General features: G+C 36.7%; 1 protein-coding gene across 33 annotated transcripts in view; it reads right to left on the reverse strand.

The window, feature by feature from the left end:
- The window catches only part of LOC105493516 (estrogen related receptor gamma), a 643,478-nt gene that overhangs the window by 176,731 nt on the left and 444,743 nt on the right, over window positions 1-22,004 (reverse strand). For all 33 annotated transcript variants that reach the window (XM_071080675.1, XM_011761198.2, XM_071080677.1 and 30 more), the window contains one exon: window positions 1,281-1,696. In XM_071080675.1, the coding sequence (XP_070936776.1) occupies window positions 1,281-1,683 (403 nt within the window). In that variant the 5' untranslated portion in view covers window positions 1,684-1,696. The remainder of the gene's footprint in view (window positions 1-1,280; window positions 1,697-22,004) is intronic.

Consider the following 22,004-nt stretch of genomic DNA (forward strand, 5'->3'; position numbering starts at 1 on the left):
AGAACTGCTGTCAAATAATACAACACAGTACAGTGCAGTGGTTCTTAACTTTGCCTTTACATTAACCATCACCTAGGAAGCTTTCAAAAATCCCCCTTTCCCTGGCTGTACCCAAGACCAATTAATTCAGAATTTGGGGACATGAGCCCTGGCATCAGCATGTTTTTTTAAGTCTTCCACTGATTCCAATGAGCTGGCAAGTTTGAGAACCACTGATATGTGGGAAGATAGACTTCGTGTCCATAACTGGTTGTTAGGAAGACACATTTCATAAACCACTGAACAGAACCATTGGTGAGCTGTGGATCCTCAAAATATATGTTTTTCCTTCCCCTATTTTCTTCAAAAGTGAATCACAAGAGACCTAAAAACGTGAATTTTTTTGCCAGAATATATATATATATATCTATAGCTTTTTAATGAACTAAATTCTAGATCTGTAGATCACCAGTTTAAAAGGGCATAAACAAATTTCAGTCCTATTTTTCTACACTATATGGGGGAAATAATGTTATTTATAAATCTGAAATCTATGAAGTTTGGGGTATATATCACTTATATATGTTGGAGGTACGTTCTATCATTCGATGACATTTTGTTGGCATAATTTGGAAATTTTTTACATAAATTCATTTAAAAGTTAGAATAAGTATAGCCAACCACAAGGAAAAAATAAAGATGAGTAGGTAATTAAATTGGTCTAGAGCAGTGATTCTTAAAATTGGTCCCTGGACTGGCAGCATCATCAACATTACCTGAAAATTTATTTAAAATATACAATCTCAGGCAGGTCCCCACTCCAGATCTAATGAATCAGAAACTCTGGAGGTAGGACCCAGGAATCTACATTTTAACAAGATTTTCAGATGATTTTAATGCACACACAAGTTTGAAAATCACTGGTCTAAAGTATTTATTTCCATGCATCTGTAAGAAGATCCAAAGGGGTCAAAAACACTGTTAGTCCAATGTGCATTTGTACAGTTGCTCTATAGACCCACATTGCTCTAATAATAACTATGCGCTTATAAACTCTACCCAAAGTTTATTATCCTTGCATCATTAAAGCTTAAGAGTAAGAGGAAAATTAATAGATATGGAGTATATCTGGGGGGATTTTAGTCTATAAATCTTCCACTATCAATTGTAATCTATTTCTATTTTCTACTCGAGAGAGAATTAAAACTATGGTACTTGACTTATGAGAATAAGAATAAGGAAAAACAAACTCATCACGTGAGGTTGGAAGTGGGGAGAGTATTCCCAGGTCCGACACTAACCTTGAATTGTCCTCTTGAAGAACGCCTTGCAGGCTTCACATGACGCTACCCCATAGTGGTACCCAGAAGCGATGTCACCACACACTAAACACAGTCTCTTGGGCATCGAGTTGAGCATGTATTCACACTTGGTCTGGGGATCTTCAACGATAGTGCTGGAGCAGTCATCATACAGTTTCCTGACAGGACCACTACCTCCCAGGATAGGAGCAGAAGGGTAGAGAGGTGGCGAGTCAAGTCCGTTCTGATGGCCATTCATGGTTGAACTGTAGCTCCCACTGGCGTCTGATGAGCCACCAGGGCTGTGGTGGTTGACGCTGTCCGTCAGGGAGGCCGGGCTGGAAGGTTCCGTCTTGATGAAGGACGAACAGCTGGAATCAATGTGTCGATCTTTGTTTGACATTCTGCAGAGAAGCCTGAGATTGAGGGAGATACAGAGAGAGAAAGAGGAGAGAGTGTCAAACACAGACACCAAAAGAGGTAGAAACAAAAGAGATGGTGAAAAAATAGAGAAAGGGAAAGGGAAAGGTAAAAGGAGGAAAAAAACATTCATATGTTTAAAAAATTCATATGTTTAAAAAATTCATATGTTAAAGACATTGCTCTTTGAGAGTGTTTCCTAAGGGCTAGGGACTACACATCATTCATTCTCTAGTCAATACTTCTTGTTCTACAAGAAGGTAATCAGCATAAGGGCATGACAGGGTTACAACAAGGGGCCCAGACAGGCCATAAACAAAAGCTCTAAAGGGTCCAATTGCTTTCATTTTACCTTTCTCTTGGAGAACCAGTGTCAATATCTAAATCAACTCTAGATTCTAAATTTATCAATGGAAGAGGTGGTGATTTGCAAAGTCTATACCATTTCTAAAATTGTATTTATCCTCACTCTACCTTTCCTTCCTCATTCTGATGCTGCAATCATTTTATTATGAGCGGAATAAAACTTTTATTTTCAAGACTGAACAGATGATTCTCAGCTCTGTAATTACTGTTTGTCAGCACGCTTCCATAAGCATAACTGTGTCTTTTATTGATCTGACTAAAACACATAGGAAATATATCCTCAATCACTTTGTTTCTTTATTTAAATTGCTCTATTTCATAGCCATTTGGCAATATAGAAAGACATCAAGTATAAAATTAAAGCCAATATTTAAAGATTATTTCCTAGAGCCTGCAAAACTTAGTGACTGATCACTAGCATTCATTAATAAATGCGTGCATGTGTTCATGCACATTCACATATGCCATTATTTAAGAGATGAATCAGTAAAAGCCATTTGAGCCTTCACTATACCTGTGAGTTCACAAATCTGATATTATATTATCTGATGTTATAAAATCTGATGTTATATTTATATTCAGTAAAGTAGAAATGTATCAAATTTTGTCCTAAAAAATATACTTGTGATGGTCCTTCCCCCACTTCTTTTTGTCATTTAACATTATACCTCCTAAAAGGAAAAATTATGAAGCATGTAATCTGGCACACTGTTTCTCTTATCTGGAAGAAACACTTCATCCCTCTTTCTTTGTTGGTCTCACAAGCGACCGAATTTCTGGAAAGGTAATTAGATGAAAAGATATAATTGGTCCTATTTTCTTTTTATTTAGCCATTGTGCAAAATCTTGTTTAGCAAAATCTCTAAGAAGCTTCCGAGAACTCACTATAGAAAGAAGAGGTGACAGTCAAGAAAGGGACTTAGATAATTGCTTCCCAGTGGAAAGTTGATTTATGGGAATCCCTCTGGGTAATGGTCATTCACTAGAATTTGGGGGACTTGTCACAGGATAACCAAAGGGATGCAGTTATCTCTTTCACTATAAATCTAATGATTTTTGATCATTGCGCAAATTTCATGCTCTCCTCCAGGTACTCCATTGTTCGGTTACTTTAAAATGAAGAAAAATATGGAACTTTTCTGGCAGGAAGTTTCACTTAACTGTTCCAAGAAGGCGGTCTCAGGAGCAAAGCATTGAGGCAAGGTTTGCCTCTTACCAAAGATATTTCACTTTGAGAAATCTTGCACAGCTTTCTAAAGTCAAGCAGTATCAGGATGTGAAGAAAGCAAATAGGAAGGAGAAAGCCACCAAAATATCTTCGTGCTTTCGTCCACCCACTTGTGTTGTCCTTTCCTCAAGAACTAGTGAAAGAAAAAAATATCCCCCTCGCCAGCCTGAACTACGGCGTCCTCTCTCTTCTGCATCTGCTGCCTTGTACCCGTCACTGTTAATGAACGTTGTAATTAATAGATCGCTCTCCTTGTCTCCTTAGCACTCTGGGCTAAGCACTTTCCTCAAGTCAACGTTTGAAAGAAAGCGGGTCGGCACTGACTTACAGCAGCCCTGTGAATTCCTTTTAATTTAGAGCACTTACACCACCACTTCACTTATTACCTTATAATTACTGGACTGCGTGCACATACATTATGATCTTAGACTAGAGTTAGAAGTTATTAGGGTACTAAACCATGCTTGCTCCCCTTTCCTCTCTCCAGCACTGAATTTCTCACAGCTATGACAATTAACTATTTCACCATCTGCCTACAAGGCACCATTTCTTTATTTAATTTTTTTTTTTTTTCATCCAGAGGAGAGTTGCTTGGGGCTGCTTGATCTTCAGGCCCTCTTTTTAAAAATTCTTTTTTCCTCTCTCTCTTTTCCTGTATCTTCCATGGTCACTTCCACCCCAGTTTTCTTTTATTCAGGCTCTTCTTCATGGACTTGTAAAATTTGCAGAACTCTTGATTTAAAGAACAAGGCCAGAAATTGCCCTCCCATTTACGGATCAGTTATTTGCTAAACCATCAAATATTTATGTGTCAAATGCATGTTGTTAAAGTCCCTGAAAAATAAGGACTCTCCAGCAAGTTGTCGCATCCAAAATCTCACACCATAACTTGGCAATAGGCTGGATAAAACAAGGAAATTCAGGAGGCACGAGCTGCCAGAGAGGTCCTTGAAACAGAAGAAATATCTTCTCCTAAACAAGGTCTGGCCACTGGAGCCATAAATGAAAGTGAACCCACTGGGTTTGTGCTGCAGGTTGTGCATGTTTTTGCCCTGCCACGAAGTGTTTCCTTAATTAATATCTTTTGCCCCGTGGAAATAATAAAAGTCAGAATTGCCATTTATCAAGTGCCTATTATGTGCCAGGCACTGAGCTGAGCACTTTACAAATATTACCCCTCATTGAATCCCCAAGATAACTTTGTAAGGGAGATATTTCTCTTTAGGAAACCGAGCCTCAGACCTTTCAAAATTTGCTGAGGGTCGTACAGCTAGGAAGCAGTGCAGCCTGAATCTGAACTCAGGCCTGACTCCAAGGTCCAGAGCAGAGATGTCTCGAGGACAACAGAGTTTTTCATGGTGTTTATTTACTCAATTTTAATAAATAAGCAAGCAAGCAAGTTAGAGGTGGCACGCAGAGATCTACTGGTTTTATTTCTCAGCAATTACATCCACAGCCCATGTATAAGTGGAAAAGGGCTGAAGGAGCCACTGCGCTGGCTGCAGGTCTGCCCTACTGCATCACCCACCCAGGGTTTGCAGTGATGCCTAAACAGAATCCCTGAAAGAACACAGTTGTCTCCTAATTACTACTTAGCTCATTACACTGAACACTTCCTAGATACTATTATATTATAACCTAAAACTACAGCGAGTCTTAATTCTCTGCCTCTCTGTCTCTGAAATTCTACAGCTCTATTATTCAAGCCTGAAATATTCACAACTATCTATAAATTCAATTGTCAGCTGGTGGGTTTTATTCTAGACTTCACTTCAATCTAAAATTAGAGGCACTAAAATTCACATTAACTCTAAGAGGAATGTAGTGAATAGGACTTTATTTCAAAAGAACACCTTTTTGTCAGAAAGAGCCATTTTCAAAATGATGGCTTTATCTGTAGCCAAAGAGAATAAGCCCAATTCCACATTGTGCTGTTAATGCAGAAATTTTAAGTCACATTGGATTAATAAAAATCTAAATTTAGTTAAGAATTATGAATAGAAATAACATGTGTCGAAATATGTGGTAAATATTTATTTTAAAGCCTTAGTATGGTTACTATCATTATTTTAAGAGAAATGGTGAGATGAACAGGGAGTAAGACCAGGTAGCTCCCTTCCCAAAACCTCTGAATGAACCCCCTGAGAATAAACTGGAGGGGGAAATAACAATGTCAAGAATAACCTTTAGTTTCTATACGAGACACTAGGTTTGAGGAATTTAACAGCCTACCTGAAATTTCAGGGCTTTAAAAAGCATTTCAACACAGTTTGAGATACAGCATCAAATAATTCTGATGATCATACTTCAACCTAAGAAGTCGTTTCCTAGCCCTGCTTAGGGCCAGCAAGGGTAAAAATTATCTTTGGTGTTAGATACTAACAATCGGCCAAACAAAATGTCTTAGTTGTTTGACTATTTAAAGATGTAATTTTTGAAAGTTCATTAATGGTGCGTATATGTGTGTACACAGAGTGAGAGAAAGAAAGAATAAGAATCAATTAAAGTTGCTGCTGTAGGGGAAAAAAGGATAATCTGTAAGTTAATGTTCAATTTATATTGTAATTATTTTTGGATTAATAATTGTTTTCGGAGATTCTACCTACATCCAGGTAAATGTGTGATCGTGAATGAACTGTCAGGAGTTTGAATCTCCACATGCACGTGCTGATGTTCAAAGGGCTCTACATTTCAATGGAAGGTCTGAAGCTCAGCCAGTACTTTCATTTGTTAAACACTGGCATAACAATAATGTTCCATAGGGTTATGCATTATTAACCCTTTCACCGAAATACAAGTTCTTAACAAGCAGCTGTATTTCATCATGTGAATTTTACACAGATCTTGAATTCATTTGCTACTGTATTTCCCCCCCTAAAACAAATGGAGAAATAAATGGGAAAATGGCTGCATAAAATTCTCCTAAGGAATGTGTGTACAGATCATCTTAGATCTTCTCGTTTGTTATACTAAGGCAAGATCTTCTGCCACTTTTACTATATCTATACCAATAATAAACCCTTTGGTAGGCTAAAGAAATGTCAACTAAAGAAGTCAACATATTTGCTTTTCTTCTTTGTCATCCTTAAGGGCCTGGAAAGGTAATCATCATCATTATAAATTCCAAATGCTTTAAAAATTTATTTCCAATATTTTTGTATAAGGACACAATGCAGCAAACCTCCAAGTTTACATACAAATACAGAGATAAGAAGAGTCCCCAGCTCCTCTGTGTGATTCATCGGAATCACAGAATTTCAGGGACGGAAAAGAAGGTTATCAAAATCACTACTGATTCAAAACAAAAATGAATCTATGGTGATTGGTTGATTTTCTACATTCTGAAATTACCAGATTAAATATTTAAGTATTTGGGTTTAAAAAAATAAAAAGCTCTTAATAGCCTATAGTGTGTATTTGTGTGTGTGTGTGTGTGTTTTATGCTTTCAGAAGAAAACCTCTAGACTAATGCTGTAGCTCCCAGAGGTACAGGCTTCAGAGCCCATGACCCCAGCAGCTCCCATGGCAGCCTGAGTTACAACTTCAAGCACGCTACTTTACAATGAGCTTTTTTTCCCCCTGCTTCAACTAATTGCACTCTCGTAAAGTGGCAAAATGTGAATCACTTAGTAACAAAATGGGCACCAGCTGCTATTGTCAGAGAATGGTGATGCTGAAGAAAGGGAAAGCAACCGAATGAAGTGTCATGTCAGAAATCAACGGTGCAACGTGTGATTTGAGAAAACATGACTACTTTACAGAGACAGGGTGTCATTATGGCATCACAGTAATACGATGCTTTGACAACTGCTGGGTCTAACATATCATCATTGCATTAAGGTACACTGGCTTAGTTGGGAAAAGAAGAGAAAGGATTTTTTCTTTTAATAGGAAATATCTTAAGGTCTGCCTGGTTAACCTAACGGAAGGAGATCATTAATTGTAAAGGAAGAATTGTGAATCCTGGTCCACACGCTCAGAAAGATAAAAAAACATGGGCAACTTATGCACACATGCTTCTGTACAATTTTAAGGCCTGCTTTAACAAGCATTGAGCCCTATCTAATAGAATGGATTTCTGTATATCAGGATCACAATGACTTAGATTTAGTAATGCTGCTTCTTGATTCTTTGAACAAATAACTTGTGCATTTAGTCCAAAAGACTCTCTCTAGCTTACTCCATGAAGAACAAGAATAATAAAACAGCTGCCCTCAAAGCTGGTGCCTGAGTTGCTGACAAGAGATAGAGCTATGTAATGTGGAGACATGGAGCCAGCCCCCTAAAAAGAAAAATCAGAGCTGAAAGCTCTCCCAACTCTGTAAAAAGCTCTCTGCTGCAAGCAAAAAGGAAATTCAGTACAAGTAACCAAGACCTTCAACTCATTTCTGGCTGATCATTGAAATAAAAGTGTCCCATGCATTATAATTTCATACCTACTGACCAAACTCTTAACAGCAGGACCTCACCGAAACCCTATCTGCTTTTAGGGTTGTAGAGTTCAATGGTCCTTTCTTATTTAATTTTTTTCTAATATTAGGTTGGTCAACTATCCTGGTTTTAGCAGTAAAATCCCATGTCTTGGATACCCCTAAATCCCGAGTAAACCAAGATGGTTTGTCACTCAATCTGACATATAAAGATACCGATAGAATCCTATGTCTTCACTCCTGCGAAATCTAAGGGATTTGGAAATGGAGACAATTCATTCCTTGCAATGGAAGTCCAGAAAAATGGCAAGAGAAATGCACTAATAAGATCGACTAAACTAATGGGGACTAGGGGCATTGTAAGTATGTATGTGGTGTAAGTGTCTGTGGACACAGCAGCATCCCATTTTACTATGCTGTGCAAGCTGGAAGTGACTGCTGATTTCCTTAAGCCATCCAGACTATTTTAGATGTAGGAAATTGCGGTTGCTTCAATTTGTATTGCCAGTTGATTTTTTATGCTTCCTGGTTGATAAACTTTATTAATGGGAAAAGAAATGGTCCTGTGATATCACAATGTGTTGCACATTATGATTGTTGACAGTTTCTGTGTTTAAGGATTCGATCTGATGCAGAGGCGCTTAGTAGTGCAATTTATCCTTAGCTTGTTTTCTTGGACCTATTTCAATCTGGGGGTGAGCATCTCTTGTTTATGGCTCTAAATACAGTAAGTGAGCTACTGACAAATCAATAAAACTGTTAAATGCATAATAATGCCGAGTAATTGCATACATGATGTTTTGCATAATTAACTGTCTGAGCTTTTCTTTAATATAATGGGCACTCATGTAATATAGAGCAGTTATAAGTCTATAAAATATACACAGTTTATATGAACCATGATTCTGCTTAAAACTCTGGCTAATCATCTACATCGGCTTTGAAGGGAGAGCTCTCCTCCACTGCCAAGTCCAAATCAATTCTTATGACATTACTTTATAACTAACATGATATTTAACTGATGATGGCTATTAGCTATTATACAGATTGCATTCAAAAACTGTAACAGTAGGGGGGAAATACCATTTAGTTTAAACAAACTTCTGCCATGTAATCAATATTATTGAGGCAAATTAAGTGTTTTAACAAGTGTGTATATTTGCTCTAATGCAGCTTAATTAACTATATCCTCACAACTGCTCAACTACATGACGCCAATGGATCCGAAGAGAGAATCTCGAAAACCTCCTAGACAGAAACAAAGATGCACAGCAGATGGAAAAACAAGCATTTTGTCTCCGATCCCTGAAAATATTTCTTACTTTACACAAGTTACTCTTCTGTGAACCAAAAGCCTAAAGACAGCAGGGCTTTCGAACAGTGTGCTACAGTCAACCATTTGGGCAGTAGATGTCCCAGTATTGACCAGGTCACTATGCCCAGGGTAGAGTCTAATAGCTCTAGGCAATGGGTGGGGACCACTACTAAAACGAAAGGTTTCTATGAGATTAAAAAAAAAAAAAAAAGTACCCAAGATAAATCATTAAAATGAAGCTTACAATATATGCTGAATGTAACATTTATTCGGTGTTAGAGATTTACTATGCCATGAGCAGACCTCCTCTGCAGTAAGCTTTCTAGGGGAAAGCAATAGTCTCCTACTTCTACAAATCTCTGGTCTTTCAAACAGAAATATGGATCAATAAAGTTTGCTTGTGTTCAGACAATTCTGTTTTCAAGCACTCAAGGAGCTCACCGAAGAGAACTCGACACAACAGAAGGGGACTGACAGCTAAATGAAGACCTTCCCACAGCACCGCGCTAGAGAAGAAATAAACAGACATTCAACTCATAGAAAGTCTATGCACTGATCTTTACAAATTACAATTGAATATAGATGCTTTACTCACAGACACTCCAGTGATGGAGTTCACAAATCAAATCGAGGTCAATGAAAGCTCAGGCTTCCTGAATGTCCCTTTCCTATTCTCTGCTATACTGAAACAGGAGATGCAAATGCTATCAGAAGTTGATATAAGGATATGGAGATCATAGTATTGATGTCATTCTTTACTCATTAAGAAAATGTTTTGCAAAAGCAATTACAGTGACCAATAAACCAGCTGCCTCCACAGACATAGGTCAGTTCACCAAGAGTGGAACTCTAAAAGGTACTCTGCAACTGAGTGAATCACAGTGTTGAGCAAATCTAAATGCTAGGAAATCATTGTTGAAATAAAGGTTGCTTCAAGCACATATGAAAATTTCTGTGTTAGATGGAGATTTGCAGTACAATCAGAGATAATAAACTCCATCTGTTGGTAGCAGTTAAACTACATTTATATTTTTACCTTAATAGCTTAGTCTGCAGTAGTTAACATCTGGATGTAAATGCAGCTGGTCTTGGGCGATCTATAGCAGAGTTGACATTATATTGTTGGTATCAGGTGTTGTCCAGCTGAAGTAGAAGAGTAGTGGGGAGGCAGGGAGGAGGGGAACTCAGCTAATTATTAATCCTAAAAATTCCTCCTCTATCCTCTTTTTAAATAAACATTTCATTGAGCTAGTTACTTGAAGAGAAAGTAAAGCTAAAACACACAAGCCACTATTTGCAGGCAAGGGAAAATAACATATATCTGCACATATATTTAATTCAAGCCATGGAAATGACTAAGAATTTATTTTGTAGCATGACAGGTTTTTTTTTTTTTAAAGGATTATTCAGCAGCAAGATAGCATTCAGTGAAGCCAGTAGAAGCCACTGAAAAGCCAAGAGTTCAAATCAGGATCTGCTTGTTATTTGTCACATTCAAAAGTCCAAATACAAACATGCAGAGAAAAATGTCTAAATATAATTTGCCATTCTAAAAAATCAGCTGGAAAAAAAGGGACTATACCAGAGTCTCTGCTGCTTGCTTTTCTTCTCCTCTCCTTTCCCAGGGAGCCCTGACTTCCTGCAGTATTTGACAGAGCACTAGACATGGGTTCTAGCTCTGGATCCAGGCACTGTGTAACTGGAGCCAAGTCATTGTACCACACTGACTCTCAGTTTTCTCATTTATAAAATGAGAGTATTTGCCTACATGCTTCTTAAAGAACTCCGGCCATTTTTAAAAAGCATATATTCTACTCAAATAAAAAACACACTACCTTGTGAGTCTGATTAGACCCTGAGAGCAAGGACTATTGCACCAAGGAGTACTCTTCAAACTCCCAAATTTCCATTTCCTTTGCTGCCACTGCACTGAGTCACCATTCAGGGGCATGCCAGGGCCCGTGTGTGTGTGTGTGTGTGTGCGTGTGTGTTGTGTATATGTCTGTGTGTGTGTGTAGCAGGAGAATAAGTAATTAAACAACTTGCTACATAACAAGGAAACTGCAGCAACCACATTCAACTGAACACTCACTCCCAGTGGGCTACAAAAAGACAAACAGAAACGTTATCATTTTAGGGGAGCTGGGGAATGGGACTCTTGGTTTTTTCCTAGAAATGGTTCTCTTTTTGCTCATTACGTTTTTGGTGGGAGGTGTTGGCGGAAGGGCACTTCCCTGCAATCAGTGTCTAAGTGAATGTTTGTCCCAGTGTGTGACACCACGCTGTCAGCAAGCAGCGGGGAGCTGTTGAGTTGTTACTACATTTGATTTGACTGCCAGTAGGAAGCTTCATTTCTACCAACTGTTAGTTGCTTGCTCAAAGAATCTTCTCTTCATTTTTGGAGTGATTTTTTCCCTCTCTTCTATTTCCTGTTCCTTGATATGTTGGAAGCCCAAATGCCATGTGGATTTGTCAGAGGCAACCTTAGTACTTGGCCCCTAAGCTTGTCAGATCTGAGAATCTGGATGCAAGGGATCCATGCAGTTTGTTCAGTGTTCCTGGTCTCTCATGTAGCGTCTCCTACATCTGAAGATTGCATTTTAATTCGGAATCCCTAGACCACCCCAAGGTCAACACAGGCATGAAGTGGTTCTGCCACACTGTGGCCATGTCTTTTTACATGGTGGGATTTATTTTAGCCAACAGAACAGATATTTCTGCAGCCCTTACTAGGTGAAAATAAGTGTTGTCATTCACCTTTTTGTGAAATTTTGTTGAAATCAGTGCTAGTTTTGGTGATTACTTCTGGCACTTTAAAAATTTTTTCTGATTTGGTAACTTTACTACATCATCTGAAAGTCTTTCTCCCTAAAAAAAAATAGCTTTGGTAATTAGGAGTCTCAAATAGTGCCTCTGACAACAACTTTTGATAATGAAAAGGATCTTTGGGAAAAAAACGAAAGAATATACGTGAGTGAAAAGGGTGAGAAAAAAAGAAAAAATAATCCCTGAGAGATATAACGAAAATTCAGGCTGAATGAAAAAGTAATTAACACTAAAGAGCTAAAACTGTAATTAAGAAAAAATTTCATTAAGAGGAAGCAGGCAAGCCTGCTTTTCTAAATATGACAAGGTGCTATGTAAAAATAAAATAGAAGCAGGTTTCGGTGAGTGGAGCGGGAAAGCCATGTCTTTAACCAGATCAAATTCTCGAAATTGGCTGTCAAGACAGGATTGTTGTGATTTATACCCGTCTATCAAGTGCACGAACGAGAGACAGAGAGAACAGAGGCAAGCTGCTGTCGCTTCCATTCGCAAAGAACCTTTAATTTCCACAGCACCATCTGTTACCAAATCTAATTCACATTCCCCCTTAATCTGGTTTAGTTCCATAATACTAATTCTTCTCCAACCTTTATGAACACAAACCACACAAAAACAAAACAAAAATAAAACTACAAAAAACAAGGCTTTGGTTCTCAGTGAGTGAGAAATTGAATATTACAGAGTTAAGATGTTAAGGCTCTGGTGACGTATGTGAAGCAGGCTCTCTTCCATTAAAATGTATTCCTGGTAAGGGGATTTGTTTTCAGCCAATGAAGAGATATGAAATTGTTCATATTTGGGGTAAAAAAAAAAAAAAAGATATAAAAGTAGGCCGGGGACATGAAAGCAGAGGTTGTCATAAAATACAATTGTTGTCAAGTTTAGTCACTTTCAGAACTGGCTGTAAAATCACTTTGTCATCGCTTTCATATAGAGAAAAGCTGAAATTGTATTTTAGGTAAGGAAACTCAAGAGAGTGGTGTATATATTCAGAAAGAGTGGAGAAGGGTTGGGGAAAAAACCTAGGAGAAATAGAAATGGAAAACAATTACATATATCGTAAAACACAGAGATGCATATGGGTAAACACACATTAACTTCCCTCAATCTAAGATTCTATTAGCACATCCTTTTGATTCACCATTGCTTCTACTCTTAGCCAATATAATAACTGACATTCGCAATAATGAGTCTGCAGAGCTATAAAATTAGAAAGTGCTTTCTGTATCAGAGAAAGATTAAACTATGCTCAGTAAAGATTTAGTGTTAAATGTATTTTATTGCTTTCCAAGTCTGTGGAAATTTGTTATCTCTAAAGGCAATAGTACATAAAGATCCACAAGCATCCATTACAAAATGCAAAAAAGGTACCATGTGAATACTGGGGTGAGTTTTGATTACACATTTAGTCAACAGGCTCACTACCTAAGTTTTCTATAACCATTACAGTAATTACCATTTTGTTCTCTTACCCAGTATTATAGAACACTAGCTAGGTTACATAATATTATTCCCTCACTTTCAGAAATAATTGGAGAGACTATGATATAAAATTTATATTTATCACAGGTCTGATTATCACCCATAAATATATTTTTATAGAGAAGACTTTAACATGTAAAGTCCATGGCTGGACTTTGTAGTCTCTTAACACATTTTTTAAAAATCCAAAATGTTGGGATTTTTTGGGTTTTTAAAAATTAGGATTTCAACTATCAGATGTAATAAAAGCCTGATTTTTAAGAGATATGGGAGATCATGAAAGAAGATAAACTGTTTTATAACACTGAAACAAACAAAAAACTTGAGACCTGAATAAATATGCCTACACACACAAACATATTATCTTTACAGTCCCTATAAAAACATCAATGGTTGTCATAAACAAATGTAACTGATTAAAGATTATACAGATGAAAAATATAAGGCAACTCTCTTAAGATTTTCATTATTCAATAAGGAATATGCTAATTCTGATATCCCTAAATTATAACATGTATTCCATAATTTTTAGAACTTCTATTTCAGTTCCAAATTAAAGAAAATTTTCAGTTCTTCACACACATAAGAGAAGCTAAAATTCATAAGACTGACAACAATGAATGCTGAGGAAGATACGCAGCAACTGAAAATCACATATGTTGCTGGGAGGGTATAAAATGGCAGAGCCTCATCAGAAAAAAAAATGTTTGGAAGTTTCTAATAAAGTTAAATGGACACCATAGCACAGCATTTCCACTCCTAGATATTTACTACAAGTGAAAACATATCTCCACAAAAAGAACTGCTTAGGAATGTGTATCACAGCTTTATTTATAATATTAGCTCTAAGCTGAAAACAAATCAAATGTCCATCACTGATGAACAAATAAACAAATTATGAAATATATACCTGTGTGTATATGTGTGTGTGTGTGTGTGTTTGCATGTGTGTGTGCACTCAAAGGAATCCTAGTCAAAGATAAAAAGAAATGAACTGTGATAAATGCAATCACATTGCTAGATCTTAAAAACATCCTGGCCAAGTAAAACAAGCTAGATGCAAAAGAATACATACTCTAAAATTCTGTGATGTTGCAGAACAAGGAAAACTAATCATCATCATAGAAATCACAGTGGTTTTTCTGGAGCAAGGAGTGGGGATTGCCTAGAGAGGAACATAGGGAAGCTGGGGGTTTTATGAATTATATGGGTCATATTTGTCAAACCTCATCTAACTGCACAGAAAATATGTCTGGTTGTAAATTGTATCTAAAAGGTAATCTAAACAAAATTTTAAACCATGGGTTAAACATAATAGCAATGCATTACCAGAAGTTTTCCTTGATTCCTATGCTCTGTACCAGATCATAAATAACCGGATCTAGAATATTCTTTTATCAGTGCCTACTTCCACCTCTCATTTACACGCAATGGACTAGGGAAGTGAGAGGACTTATTGAAGGACTCCCAGAATTACAGGCAAAACCCAATTCAAACTCCAGATTTCCATCTCTTAGGCCAGCTCTTTTCTTAACTAAGGCCTGCGGTGAAAAATATTTCACTGACTTGAATGATAAAATGTTTTTCATATTCTGTTTTTAAAAACTTATAAAATCCTTGCAACTGTAAACATAACATAAATGCATTCATGTGTATATTTTGGAAGAAAAGAAAGCTAACCTGCCTTCATTCGCCATTTTCTTCCCTCAAAATATGTCCAATAATAAAATGGCTTTAGGAAATCTGCAATGTGTGGGTAGTCATAATGTGCAGTGTAAGTCAGTCAAGGTAGGCTTAAACATTTTCTTTGTTTGGTTTGGTTTGGCTTTTGTAATAAGGAAGTAGATGCTATAGAATATAGAATAAAGAAAAATGTAGAATTTAGGAAGTAGAAATAAGAAAAAGAGGATAGTCATTTGATTTTTTAAAATACGGTTAAGCTAAAAGTATATATACACAAAGTAGAACGTATTAGGGAGAAAAATACCACATATAAAACCTGAGTAGGTAAAATGATACATTTCAAAAGAAATATATAATTTCTAAGAGGCTACCAGGTGAGAAAACTTGCATAGCAACTGGAATAAATTGAAAAATTATTTCATCACCAATTTGCCAAATGCTTCTGATGTAGTAACACCTAAGTAACACTTTCCTTAGCAGGAAAGGAAATAGATCATAGGGCTCATTTCTTGCCTTTAACTTTCACACACACAAAGGTTATAGCATTTAGTATTAAGGAGAAACAACATAATTATACAGCTAATTCATGTTTTCCTGAAAAGGGGTTTCTGTAGAATAATAAAACTGCGTGTATCCCTGAAGACAAATCTGGCCAAGTTCACCATCCATCCCTTTCAATGGCTCCACACATGCTACAGGATACCAGGTCTCTAAATCCGAGTGTCCAGACTCAGCCTTCCCTGAGCTGACCCGGCCTTTCCCTTCAACCTCAGCCTTGTATCTTAAACCATCATGCATCGTGTAACAACATGTCAGTCAACAACAGGTCACAAATACGACACTGGTCCTGTAAAATTATAATGGAGCTGAAAAATTCCTATCACCTAGTGACGTCATAGTGCAATGTATTACTCACATGTTTTTGATGATGCTGGTGTAAACAAACACATTGCACTGCCAGTCATATAAAAGTATAGCACATTCAATTATGTACAACATGTTGTACTGATAATGATAATAGATGACTACATTACTGGTTTATGTATTTAGTATACTTTTTAATCATTATTTTAGAGTGTACTCCTTCTACTTACTAAAAAAAAAAAAAACAAAGTTACTTGTAAAACAGCCTCAGGCAGGTCCTTCAGGAGGTATTTCAGGAGAAGGCATTGTTGTCATAGGAGATGACAGCTTCATGCATGCTACTGCCCTGAAGACCTTCCAGTGGGACTTGATGTGGAGGTGGAAAGCAGTAATATGGATACTCCTGACCCTGTGGAGGCCTAGGCAAGGGAGTGTGTGTGTCTATATTTTAACAAAAGAGTTTAACAAGTAAAAAAAAAAATCTAAAAAACAGAAAAAACCTTTTAGAGTAAGAATATAAAGAAAAAAATGTACAGCTGTACAGCATGTTTGTGTTCAAAGCTAAGTATTATGATGAAAAGAGACAAAAAAGTTGTTTAACATTTTAGCAGTTTATATAAAGTTAAAAAGTTACAGTAAGCTATGGCTAATTTATTATTGAACAAAGGAAATTTTAAAATAAATGTACTTTCACTAAGTGTAGAGTATTTATAAAGTCTACAGTAGGATACAGTAATGTCCCAGGCCTTCACATTCACTCACCAGTTACTCACTGACTCACCCAGGGCAATTTCCAGCCCTGTAAGTTCCAGTCATGCTCAGTGTCTTCTACAAGTATACCATTTTTTATCCTTTATACTATGTTTTTACTGTACCTTATGTTTAGATATGTTTAGATACATAAATACTTACTATTATGTAACAACTGCCTACATTATTCAGCACAGAAACATGTTGTACACATTTGTAGCCTCTAGGTTATATGACATAGCCTAGGTGTGTAGTGGGCTATACGATCTAGGTTGGTGTAAATACACTTTAGGATGTACACGTAAGGAAATTGCCTAACAAAAAATTTCCCAGAACATATCCTCGTTGATAAGTAACACATGGCTGTATACATGCAATGCTTAACGCTTTGTAAGTCCCCATGCTAATCAGCTTTTCACACTGCTTTACCTTCTCTCTGGAATTCAACTTTCTTACCCTTGGTTCCACTTTCTGCACGATTTCCATTCATCAGTAAAAGTACAATTGGGTTATTATTTCCTCAGCAAGTCTTTCCTGACACTCTTTCCTTTAGGCTCATAATACTATGCACCTATTTCTATAATTACAGTTAACATCTTTTTGTGTGTGTGTAATTAAAAAAAAAACTAGAGATGGCATCTTGCGACGTTGGCCAGGTTGGTCTTGAACTCTTGGCCTCAAGCAATCCCCTTGCCTTGGCCTCCCAAAGTGCTAGGATTAGAGGCATGAGTCACCACACCCAACTTTAACATCCTTTTTAATGCGCAGTTGTCCCTCAGTATCCATGGGGGATTCATTCCAGGACCTCCTCTCAGATACCAAGGTCTACAGATGCTCAAGTCCCATATATAAATTGATGTAGTATTTGCATATAACCTGTGGACATCTTCCCATATACTTTAAATCATCTCTGGGTTATTTGTAATAGCATATATAATATAAATGCTATGTAAATAGTCATTATACTGTATTCTTTAGGGAATAATGACAATTAAAAAAAAAGTCTATACATGTTCAGTATAGATAAAACCATCCTTTTTTTCTGAAATTTTTTATCTGCAGTTGGTCAAATCCACAGATGCAGAACCCACAGACATGGAGAAATGACTGTACATACTTACATTTCCATCCTTCCACTATGAATTAATTGTTTTACATTTCTATTTAACCCTGTTCCTGGGTTGTTGAGTAAATGAACAAACCATGAATTCACACACAAAAAAAGTTGTGGACTTTAAATGTTGGATCACACATTTCCTAAATAAAAGTGTTGTTTATACAATCTCAAGAATCTGTGAAATAAAACATTAAGCATAGAAAAACTATTTTATGGAAGATAAAACAAAACAAAACCCAAAAACCTACTGGGTGAGGTAGTATTATGATTATAAGATTTTTAATTGGAAGGCCTGGTTTTGAGTTCACCAGCATTGTCATTTGCTAAAGGTAAACTCTGGCATGGTATCTACAAGTCTTGGTTGCTAAAGCTGTTAAATGGAAAGTATATCTCATTGTGAATTTTAACAAGATTAAATAAAAATTGTTTGCATTGAATCAGAAGGATTATCAGTGAGCAAGGAAGAAAAATGCCATTTTAGGGTGAAGGAGGATGACCCCAAAAGTGAGAAAGTAGGGAATAGTCTCAGAGAGTGTAGAAGGGGGCGGTTCTGAAGTATACTGTAGGGGATACGGAATCAGAACTGGGTTCAGAAGCCCATTGGGGCCAGATTGCAGAAGGTTTGAAATATCACACTACCTAGATTAGATGTCACTTTGTAGGTAATGGGAAGCTACTGAAGGTAACTAAGGAGAAAAGAGAAATCAGTCAATTTGTGTTTCTTTTTTCTTTTTCTTTTCTTTTCTTTCTTTCTTTTTTTTTTTTTCATTGTTTTTTCTTTATTTTCTTTTGACATATAGTCTCACTCTGTCACCCAGGCTGGAGTGCAGTGGCATGATCAGACCTTGCAGAAGCCTCTTGACCTTCTGGGCTCAAGTGATCCTCCCGCCTCAGCCCCGAGTAGCAGGGATTACAGGTGCGTGCCACCACACCTGGCTAATTTTTTTTTTTTTTTTAAATGCAGACAGAATTTCGCCATATTGCCCAGGCTGGTCTTGAACTCTTGGACTCAAGCAACCCACCCGCTTCGGTCTCCCAAAGTGTTGGGATTACAGGCGTGAGCCGCTGCACCTGGCCCAATTTTTGTTTCTGTTAAACACTGTTTTGGCTCCAGCATTGTCCATATATTCACTCATTCATTCCTATCATGTTTTAAGCCTATAACTTGGTAAACAAAACAGACCACATCTTTGAACTCAGTGTTTACAGCCCAGCTATGAAGCTATTATATTATCTTCATTTATGAATGAAAAGAAAGGAGACAAATATTATGGGAATCAACAGAGGAGGTTTTTGTACTCCTAGTGTTCTACAAATAATATATAATAATTAGTCAAGCTACAATTTCTTTGACAAAGTATAATTTTTAATATATAATATGAAAACTAATGCTTTGTCATAGGACTGATCATTTTCTTAAACTGTGGTAGTGATTACAAAAATCACATGTGATAAAATTATATAGAACTAAACACACATACACACACACAAATGAATATGAGTAAAACTGGTGCTATCTGAAAAGTCCACAAACTAAACACACACACACACACACACACACACAAATGAATATGAGCAAAATCGGTGCGATCTGAAAAGTCCACAAACTGCAATTACCTGGTTGTAATATTATACTACAGTGATGCAAATAGTTACAACTGAAGGAAACTGGGTAAACAGGATTCTCCGTATGATTTCATACAACTTCATGTGAGTCTATAATTATCTCAAAATAAAAAGTTTTTTAAATTAACATTTTCCTTGAGGGCTAGACTATAAATCATATTTGACTTTGTATCCCCAGTACTTCATGTTATGCTGAGTTCATGTCAGCTTCTTAATAAATGTGTCACTTAAGAGATGTTTGTTGAATAAGTAAATGAATGAATTACAAAGCATCACATCAAGTAAACACATCATTTCTGTTTACTTATGCTATGAACCTGATCTCATGAGTTTCTGTGTCTGAAATATATGTTTATGACATTAATTTAAATAATAGAGTTATGAGTATCTGATTCTAGATACCATGAAGTCAAGATCATGAAGGTTTCACCAGTGTGAAAAGGTGGTTAGCATGGGACTTACAAAGCGTTAAACATTGCATGTATACAGTCACGTGTTATTTATCAACAAGGATCTGTTCTGGGAAATTTATTGCTAGGCAATTTCCTTATGAGAACATCCTAGAGTGTATTTACACCAACCTAGATCATTGAAGATGCTGGCATAGATGCTTGGATGGTTCTCTCTTCCACCACCACATCTCACAGAGTATGGTGAATTCTCAAAAGAATGTCCTTAAGAAATACTGATATAATTTTATATGTCCCAAAAAGATATACAGAAAGTTTGTTCTTTTTCTTTTCTCTGCTATGGCAGCGGAAAATATTACAACCCTACTGGTTCTCAAGACAACATTGTAAAATGAGTGTTATCTCCATTTTACAGATGAGGAAAGAAGGCTGTGGTAGAACCAGAACCAAACTTGGATTTTCTGTTGAAATCCTTCACTCTGCACTACAAAATGCTGTACCACAGAGATTTAATATCAATATTTTATAACAGCCAACTTAATATGTCAACTGCAGACATAGTTATATTTAACACTTTAATCTTCTAAAGATTTTTTTGTTCTTTAATTTTCTTAAACAACTGTATACTCAGTAAGTGCCATGATGTACCTGTCTTGACTATTTGACCCCAAAATAACAAAACTGTGACCAAATTAAAATAAAAACAAAAAATGTAACTTAGTCCTTCTTAAATGCCCAATAACAAAGAATAATAGTGTTGAAAAGTCAAAATTACAGAGCAACTTAAAAAATACTAAGATTATTTATATCATAGTTACTCCTTAATTGGTACAGAAATAAAGTCTTCTAATAAGGAGAAGCTGACTTATTTCACACCATAGAAATCTGGAGCTAGATATTAGGTAGAACTTCCTGACCATATATTTGCTGTCATTAATTAACTGTATCAAAATGTATAATTAATATAAATTAATTAACTCACTGTGCCTCAGTCATCTGTTAAATAAAATGGGATACTAATACCTATCTTATCTAATATACAGGAATGTTGAGACTCACAGGATAAAATAGGTATCAAATCTTTTGAAAAGCTTAAAGCATTATGCAAAATTAAAGTACTACTACAAATTTGTAGAACAAATTCTCTCTCTCTCTTTTTTTTTTTTTTTTTTTAAGACAGAGTCTCACTCTGTTACCCAGGCCAGAGTGCAGTGGCATGATCCTAGCTCACCGCAACATACACCTCCCGGGTTCAAGCGATTCTCGTGCCTCAGCCTCCCCAGTAGCTGGGACTACAGGCAAGTACCACCACATCTGGCTAATTTTTGTATTTTTAGTAGAAATAGGGTTTCTCCATGTTGGCCAGGCTGATCTCCAACTCCTGAACTCAAGTGATCCACCCGCCTTGGCCTCCCAAAGTGCTGGGATTACAGGCATGAGCCACTGCACCCAGCCCAAAATATCATTTCTAATTTTTGGAATAATCAAGTATTAAAATCTACATCTGATTTTGTAATATAAATCCAAACTTACCTTGAACACTCACAAAAAGTTATTCAGTTTTTGAGATTTGTTGTGATTTGTGTTTGTTTAAGCACTTTAGTAATGCAATCTGAGTTTTACAATGTTTCATCAATTTACACAATGTTATAGCAAATGATTTCCTTAATTCTCAGTACCTGAGATTAAGAGGTTATGCTAGGTGTTTATAGCACAGCTTTAATTTAGTCAATTCACAGATCTTTTGTGAGTATCTTCGAAGCGCAAGGCATGGTGCTAGCTGTGATAATGAGGTCTTTTTCCAAAAGAAAACGTGGTGAATTTCAGGGAAGGTCAAAATAGCCATGCTAAGAATTAAGGTTGTGTGGAAGTTATGCAAGAAACTAATGAGGTTAGAGCCCTCCATCAGATTCCATGTGGATAACAATTTAACACAGGTCGGGGGAAAATGTGGAGGCAACTTCTAAAACTGCTTAGCTACATTCAACCATATTAGCCACTAACCACAAGGAAAATAAGACAAGATAGTGTGAAACCTATCTGTCACTACTTCTGGAAATAAAAATGACTCCTGTGAAAAAAGGCATAGTCTCAACCAAGAGCCATGGAAACTTCTCTGTGGAGTCACTTTTACAACCCACAGTATTAAGAGTTCTCAGCCTCAGTAGTTGCTGGCCACACCCTAGAGGTTTAAGCCCCTGTCCCCT

Source organism: Macaca nemestrina, chromosome 1 (genome assembly GCF_043159975.1).
Source record: "Macaca nemestrina isolate mMacNem1 chromosome 1, mMacNem.hap1, whole genome shotgun sequence".
Taxonomy (NCBI): Eukaryota; Metazoa; Chordata; class Mammalia; order Primates; family Cercopithecidae; genus Macaca; species Macaca nemestrina.